This window comes from Oncorhynchus masou, chromosome 13 (assembly GCF_036934945.1).
Source record: "Oncorhynchus masou masou isolate Uvic2021 chromosome 13, UVic_Omas_1.1, whole genome shotgun sequence".
NCBI lineage: Eukaryota > Metazoa > Chordata > Actinopteri > Salmoniformes > Salmonidae > Oncorhynchus > Oncorhynchus masou.
In genome coordinates this window covers 94,765,926-94,774,115 of record NC_088224.1, presented here as the reverse complement: position 1 = coordinate 94,774,115, position 8,190 = coordinate 94,765,926, and the positions used below count along the sequence as shown (strand labels likewise).

Here is an 8,190-nt window from a genome sequence, read left to right as displayed (position 1 = left end):
ATGAGGACAGTAGATAGGCTAATATTTTCACTAATATAACCACAGAATTACAGGGAAGCACAGTTATAGACCAGTAATTTCATCATCTCTTAATTAGGCAGTAATATATAATGCCCAATATTGTGTTACAGCTGTGGCCCTCTGCTGCTCTCACATTCGCTGTGTGCATTTCTTGTGTTTTTTCGCTGTGTTTTCAGGGGCCTAATCTAACCTCCCCAGCATGGACAGCTCCTCTCTGAAAGCATCGATGGTGAGTTTGCTACACAGAAACACTACTATATTCACATGGAGAGGGAGGAGGAGGGAGGTGGATATTAACAGTAGGAGGAGGAGGTAATTTTAGTGTTCCCAGTTATTTTGGGATTAGGGGAGGATAACAGTAATATATAACAGTAATATAGGAGCAGGAATATATAACAGTAATATATAACAGTAATATATAACAGTAATATAGGGAGCAGTAATATATAACAGTAATATATAAGGTAGTATAGCAGCAGTAATATATAACAGTAATATATAAGAGGGATATAGGAGTAATATAGGAGTGGGATTAGGGAGGAACAGGAGTAATGAGGAGGTAAAGAATAGGTTCACTATTTTAGGGAAGCACAGTAATACCTAACATTTCAGGGTCCCCCCCCCCCCCCAGGTGTTGCTGTGGCCCTATATAACAGCTGTGTGCAATGTTTTGGTGTTTCAGGGGCCTCTGTCTAGGAGGGGACAGCTCCTCTTAAAGCAATGAGGAGTTTGCTACACCTAAACACTACTATATTCACATGGGAGGAGGAGGAGGAGGAGGAATAGGAGGAGGAGGGGGGATTAGGGAGGGAGAGGAGGAGGGAAAGGAGGAGGTGGGATTAGGGAGAGGGAGGAGGAGGGAGGGATTAGGGAGGAGGAGGAGAGGGAGGAGGAGGTGGGATTAGGGAGAAGGAGGAGGAGGAGGTGGGATTAGGGAGAGGGAGGAGGAGGTGGGATTAGGGAGAGGAGGAGGAGGTGGGATTAGGGAGAGGGAGGAGGGGAGGGGAGGAGGGAGAGGGGGAGGAGGAGGTGGGATTAGGGAGTTTCAGGAGGAGGAGATGGAGGAGGAGGAGGGGGATGGGATTAGGGAGGAGGAAGAGGAGGGAGGAGGTGGGATTAGGGAGAGGGAGGAGGAGGAGGGAGAAGGGTGAGGGAGGAGGAGGAGAGGGAGGAGGAGGGTGGGATTAGGGAGAGAGGGAGGAGGAGGAGGAGGGAGGTGGGATTAGGGAGAAGGAGGAGGAGGGGAGGTGGGATTAGGGAGAGGGAGGAGGAGGAGGGATTAGGGAGAGGAGGAGGAGGGAGGGGGATTAGGGAGAGGGAGGAGGAGGAGGAGGGAGGAGGAGGGAGGAGGTGGGATTAGGGAGAGGGAGGAGGAGGATTAGGGATAGGGAGGTGGGATTAGGGAGAGGGAGGAGGAGGAGGTGGGATTAGGGAGAGGGGAGGTGGGATTAGGGAGAGGGGAGGTGGGATTAGGGAGATGGAGGAGGAGGGAGGGGGGTGGGATTAGGGAGAGGGAGGAGGAGGAGGGAGAGGAGGAGAGGGAGGAGGTGGGATTAGGGAGAGGGAGGAGGAGGAGAGGGAGGTGGGATTAGGGAGGGAGGGAGGGAGGAGAGGGAGGAGGAGGAGGAGAGGGAGGTGGGATTAGGGAGATGGGAGGAGGGAGGAGAGGGAGGAGGAGGAGGTGGGATTAGGGAGAGGGAGGAGGAGGAGGAGGTGGGATTAGGGATAGGGGAGAGGGATTAGGGAGAGGGAGGAGGAGGAGGTGGGATTAGGGGAGGAGGTGGGATTAGGGAGAGGGAGGTGGGATTAGGGAGATGGAGGAGGAGGGAGGCGGGGAGAGGGAGGGAGGGAGGAGGGATTAGGGAGAGAGGGAGGAGGAGGAGGGAGGTGGGATTTGGGGAGGGGGAGAGGGAGGAGGTGGGATTAGGGAGAGAGGGAGGTGGGATTAGGGAGGGGGAGGAGGAGGAGGTGGGATTAGGGAGAGGGAGGTGGGATTAGGGAGAGGGATTAGGATAGGATTAGGGAGAGGAGGAGAGGGAGAGGGAGGTGGGATTAGGGAGAGGGAGGAGGAGGAGGAGTGAGGGAGGTGGGATTAGGGAGAGGGAAGAGGAGGAGGAGAGGGAGGAGGAGGAGATGGAGGAGAGGGAGGTGGGATTGGGGAGGGGGAAGAGAGGGAGGAGGTGGGATTAGGGAGAGGGAGAGGGAGGAGGTGGGATTAGGGTGAGGGAGTAGGAGGAGAGGGAGGAGGAGGTGGGATTAGGGAGAGGGAGGAGGAGGAGGAGAGGGAGGTGGGATTATGGATAGGGATTCGGGAGAGGGAGACGGAGGAGGAGGAGAGGGAGGTGGGATTGGGGAGAGGGAGGAGGAGGAGGTGGAATTAGGGAGGAGTAGAGTGAGGAGGTGGGATTAGGGAGAGGGAAGAGGAGGAGGTGGGATTAGGGAGAGGGAGGTGGGATTAGGGAAAGGGAGGAGGAGGAGGAGAGGGAGGTGGAAGAGAGGGAGGAGGAGGAGGTGGGATTAGGGAAAGGGAGGAGGAGGAGAGGGAGGTGGGATTAGGATTTGGGAGAGGGAGGGGAAGAGGAGAGGGAGGATTAAGGAGAGGGAGGAGGAAAAGGGGGAGGATTAGGGAGGGGTAGGAGGAGAGGGAGAGTAGGAGTCAAACTGGTTCTGTTTCTCTCAGGTGTTAATATTGGGTAACGTGAAAGTTAAAGATTCACTCTTGAGTTTGACAGTTATGACTAAACATTGGCATTTATTTTCTCTCTCCCTCTTTCTCCTCCTCAGACCCAGTTTGATCGTTACCTGTCTTCTCCTGATACCATGGTGATGTCTCAACTCAACTTCCTCCTCAGTGCTGCCATCAAGTGAGTCCTCCTTCCATAAGATAAAACCAGATCAAATTAAAGACGAGGTCATGAAAAACATTACAAGGTTGACGTCGGAAGTTTACATACACCTTAGTCAAATACATTTAAACTCAGTTTTTCACATATTCCTGACATTTTAATCCTAGTAAAAATTCCCTGTTTTAATAGGTCAGTTAGGATCACCACTTTATTTTAAGAATGTGAAATGTCAGAATAATAGTAGAGAGGATTATTTATTTCAGCTTTTATTTCCTTCCTCACATTCCCAGTGGGTCAGAAGTTTACATACACTCAATTAGTATTTGGTAGCATTGCCTTTAAATTGTTTAACTTGGGTCAAGTGTATAATAATAAGTGCACCAGTCCCTCCTGCAGCAAAGCACCCCCACAACATGATGCTGCCACCCCCGTGCTTCACGGTTGGGATGGTGTTCTTCGGCTTGCAAGCCCCCCCCCTTTTTCCTCCAAACATAACGATGGTCATTATGGCCAAAAATGTATATTTTTGTTTCATCAGACCAGAGGACTTCTTCAAAAAGTACGATCTTTGTCCCCATGTGCAGTTGCAAACCGTAGTCTGGCTTTTTTTATGGCGGTTTTGGAGCAGTGGCTTCTTCCTTGCTGAGCGGCCTTTGAGGTTATGTTATTATAGGACTTGTTTAACTGTGGATATAGATGCTTCTGTACCTGTTTCCTGCAGCATCTTCACAAGGTCCTTTGCAGTTGTTTTGGGATTGATTTGCACTTTTCGCACCAAAGTACGTTCATCTCTAGGAGACAGAACGAGTCTCCTTCCTGAGCGGTATGACGGCTGCGTGGTGTTTATACTTGCGTACTATTGTTTGTCCAGATTAAAGTGGCACCTTCAGGCATTTCCAAATTGTTCCCAAGGATGAACCAGACTTTTCTGAGGTTTTGGCTGATTTCTTTTGATTTTCCCATGATGTCAAGCAAAGAGGCACTGAGTTTGAAGGTAGGCCTTGAAATACATCCACAGGTACACCTCCTATTGACTGAAATTATGTTAATTAGCCTATCAGAAACTTCTAAAGCCATGACATCATTTTCTGGAATATTCCAAGCTGTTTAAAGGCACAGTCAACTTAGTGTATGTAAACTTCTGACCCACTGGAATTGTGATACAGTGAATTATAAGTGAAATAATCTGTCTGTAAACAATTGTTTGGAAAAATTACTTGTGTCTTGTACAAAGTAGATGTCCTAACCGACTTGCCAAAACTATAGTTTGTTAACATTGAATTTATGGAGTGGTTGAAGAATGAGTTTTAATGACTCCAACCTAAGTGTATGTAAACTAGTTTTAATGACTCCAACCTAAGTGTATGTAAACTTCTGACTTCAACTGTATGTGGGCCCTCTTATTTGAATCAGTGTTGATCTTTGGTTTCCAAGGCTGGAGGCCAGAATGTCTAAACTTGCTATGACTAATCCCTTTTGTTTTAGTTCTATCTACTGCAAGGCTCTCCATGAGGTTCAGTACCACTAACATAGGAAAGGAGCCCAGTACTGCTAGCGTTAACTTCTTGCGTTGAGCAATCCCGGATTCGGGATTCTATTTATAGCCTCAACCTCATTAGCATAACGCAACGTTAACTATTCATGAAAATCGCAAATGAAATGAAATAAATATATTTGCTCTCAAGCTTAGACTTTTGTTAACAACACTGTCATCTCAGATTTTCAAAATATGCTTTTCAACCATAGCTAAACAAGCATTTGTGTAAGAGTATTGATAGCTAGCATAGCTATTAGCCTAGAATTCAGCCAGCAACATTTTCACAAAAACAAGAAAATCATTCAAATAAAATCATTTACCTTTGAAGAACTTCAGATGTTTTCAATGAGGAGACTGTTAGATAGCAAATGTTCAGTTTTTAAAAAAAAACATTATTTGTGTAGGACAAATCGCTCCGTTTTGTTCACGTTTGGCTATGAAAAAAACCTGTATCCAGTTATAGCCTCAAGCTCATTAGCATAATGTAACGTTAACTATTTATGAAAATCGCAAATGAAATGAAATGAATGTGCTAGCTCTCAAGCTTAGCCTTTTCTTAACAACACTGTCATCTCAGATTTTCAAAATATGCTTTTGAACCATAGCAAATCAAGCATTTGTGTAAGAGTATTGCAAGCTAGCTTAGCATTTTGCGCAGCATTTAGCACGCAACATTTTCACAAAAACCAGATAACCAAATAAATAAAATCATTTGCCTTTGAAGAACTTCGGATGTTTTCAATGAGGAGACTCAGTTACATGGCAAATGTTCAGTTTTTCCTGAAAGAATCTTTGTGTAAGAGAAATCACTCCGTTTTGTACATCACATTTGGCTACCGAAACGAACCGAAAATTCAGTCACCAAAACGTCAAACTTTTTCCGAATTAACTCCATAACATCGACCGAAACATGGCAAACGTTGTTTAGAATCAATCCTCAAGGTGTTTTTTCACATATCTCTTCATTGATATGCCGTTCGTGGAAGCCTGCTTTCCCCTCAGAATCCCATGGAAAAATACCAGCAGCTGAAAATGACGCACCAATTTCGAAGGAGGACACCGGGCGGACACCTGGAAAATGTAGTCTCTTATGGTCAATCTTCCAATGATATGCCTACAAATACGTCACAATGCTGCAGACACCTTGGGGAAACGATAGATAGGGCAGGCTCATTCCTGTCGCATTCACAGCCATATAAGGAGACAATGGAAAACAGAGCCTCAAAAATCCTGCTCATTTCCTGGTTGCCGTTTCATCTTGGTTTTGCCTGTAGCTCCTGTTCTAGGGCACTCACAGACAATATCTTTGCAGTTCTGGAAAATTCAGAGTGTTTTCTTTCCAAAGCTATCAATTATATGCATAGTCGAGCATCTTTTTGTGACAAAATGTATTGTTTAAAACGGGAACGTTTTTCATCCAAAAATGAAATAGCACCCCCAGAGTTTCAAGAGGTTAAGAGAGGAGAGGCCAGTACAGCTAGCATTAAGAGAGGAGAGGCCAGTACAGCTAGCGTTAAGAGAGGAGAGGCCAGTACAGCTAGCATTAAGAGAGGAGAGGCCAGTACAGCTAGCATTAAGAGGAGGCCAGTACAGCTAGCATTAAGAGAGGAGAGGCCAGTACAGCTAGCATTAAGAGAGGAGAGGCCAGTACAGCTAGCGTTAAGAGAGGAGAGGCCAGTACAGCTAGCATTAAGAGAGGAGAGGCCAGTACAGCTAGCGTTAAGAGAGGAGAGGCCAGTACAGCTAGCGTTAAGAGAGGAGAGGCCAGTACAGCTAGCGTTAAGAGAGGAGAGGCCAGTACAGCTAGCGTTAAGAGAGGAGAGGCCAGTACAGCTAGCGTTGAGAGAGGAGAGGCCAGTACAGCTAGCGTTGAGAGGAGAGGCCAGTACAGCTAGCGTTAAGAGAGGAGAGGCCAGTACAGCTAGCGTTAAGAGAGGAGAGGCCAGTACAGCTAGCATTAAGAGAGGAGAGGCCAGTACAGCTAGCTAGAGGAGAGGCCAGCAGCTAGCGTTAAGAGAGGAGTACAGCTAGCATTAAGTACAGCTAAATGCGTTAAGAGTAGGAGAGGCCAGTACAGCTAGCGTTAAGAGAGGAGAGGCCAGTACAGCTAGCGTTAAGAGAGGAGAGGCCAGTACAGCTAGCGTTAAGAGACGAGAGGCAACTACATGTGTTTGTGTTGTTGTTCTTGTGAAAGGAGCTAATGCTTTTAGTTGTATATGGGTCTGCTATTGGAGTGTGAGGCTGCTTTGGGTGTGTGTGTTTGTGTGCTGTGAGTCACATTACTGGGAAATGCAGGCAGCTTGAGGAGCAGCAGCGCTCGTGTACCTCACCCAGGTTTATAATGTTCTCTATTCATGGAAACACACACACACCCACACACACACACACACACACACACACACACACACACACACACACACACACACACACACACACACACACACTCTCGTACTGATGGATTGGCAGGACACCAATAATTACCTTCTGGTCCATTTCTTTCTCTCTCTCTTTATTTGTATCCTAACCCCCCCTCGCTACCTGCTTTTTCCCTCCATCTCTCTATGTTTTAACCTTTCTCTGACCCCCCCTCTCTCTCCGACCCCCACCCAACCCCTCTCTCTCCGACCCCCACCCAACTCCCTCTCTCTCCGACTCCCACCCAACCCCCTCTCTCTCCGACCCCCACCCAACCCCCTCTCTCTCCGACCCCCACCCAACCCCCTCTCTCTCCGACCCCCACCCAACCCCCTCTCTCTCCGACCCCCACCCAACCCCCTCTCTCTCCGACCCCCACCCAACCCCCTCTCTCTCCGACCCCCACCCAACCCCCTCTCTCCGACCCCCACCCAACCCCCTCTCTCTCCGACCCCCACCCAACCCCCTCTCTCTCCCGACCCCCACCCAACCCCCTCTCTCCGACCCCCACCCAACCCCCTCTCTCTCCGACTCCCACCCAACCCCTCTCTCTCCGACTCCCACCGAACCCCTCTCTCTCCGACTCCCACCCAACCCCTCTCTCTCCGACTCCCACCCAACCCCTCTCTCTCCGACCCCCACCCAACCCCCTCTCTCTCCGTCCCCCACCCAACCCCCTCTCTCTCCGACCCCCACCCAACCCCCTCTCTCTCCGACCCCCCCACCCAACCCCCTCTCTCTCCGAACTCTCTCCGACCCCCACCCAACCCCCTGCCATCCTATCAACACCTGATGTTCTCCCCCAGCGTGACACTTGAGGAGACAACATGAAACACTGAGGCGTAGTTACATTTACAGGATGAGCACAATTCTGATTCAGTTGTTGAATGGTTTTATACACACACACACACACACACACACACACACACACACACACACACACACACACACACACACACACACACACACACACACACACACACACACACACACGTCTTGCTATACATTGCATTCAGCAAGTATTCAGTCCCCTTGAATTTTTCCACATTTTATTACGTTACATTCTTATTCTAAATTTCTTAAATGTCCCTCATCAATCGACACACAGTACCCCATAATGACATCACAATGCCCCATGACGACAAAGCAAAAACAGGTTTTTAGAAATTTTTGCTAATTTATTAAAAAAAACAACAACACACATTTACATAAGAATTCAGACCCTTTACTTAGTACTTTGTTGAAGCACCTTTGACAGTGATTACAGCATCGAGTCTTCTTGGGTGTGATGCTTGGCAGATTTGTATTTTGGAGAGTTTCTCTTATTCTTCTCTGCAGATCCTCTCAAGCTCTGTCAGGTTGAATGGGGAG

The 8,190-nt window shown here is 48.0% G+C and overlaps 1 protein-coding gene across 1 annotated transcript in view; it reads left to right on the top strand.

The window, feature by feature from the left end:
* The first annotated feature begins 211 nt into the window (after positions 1 to 211).
* LOC135551588 (conserved oligomeric Golgi complex subunit 6-like) overlaps positions 212 to 8,190 on the top strand; it is a 27,542-nt gene continuing 19,563 nt past the window's right edge. The window contains exons 1-2 of the mRNA XM_064982790.1: positions 212 to 250; positions 2,806 to 2,885. Coding sequence (XP_064838862.1) covers positions 221 to 250; positions 2,806 to 2,885 — 110 coding nt within the window. The 5' untranslated portion in view covers positions 212 to 220. The remainder of the gene's footprint in view (positions 251 to 2,805; positions 2,886 to 8,190) is intronic.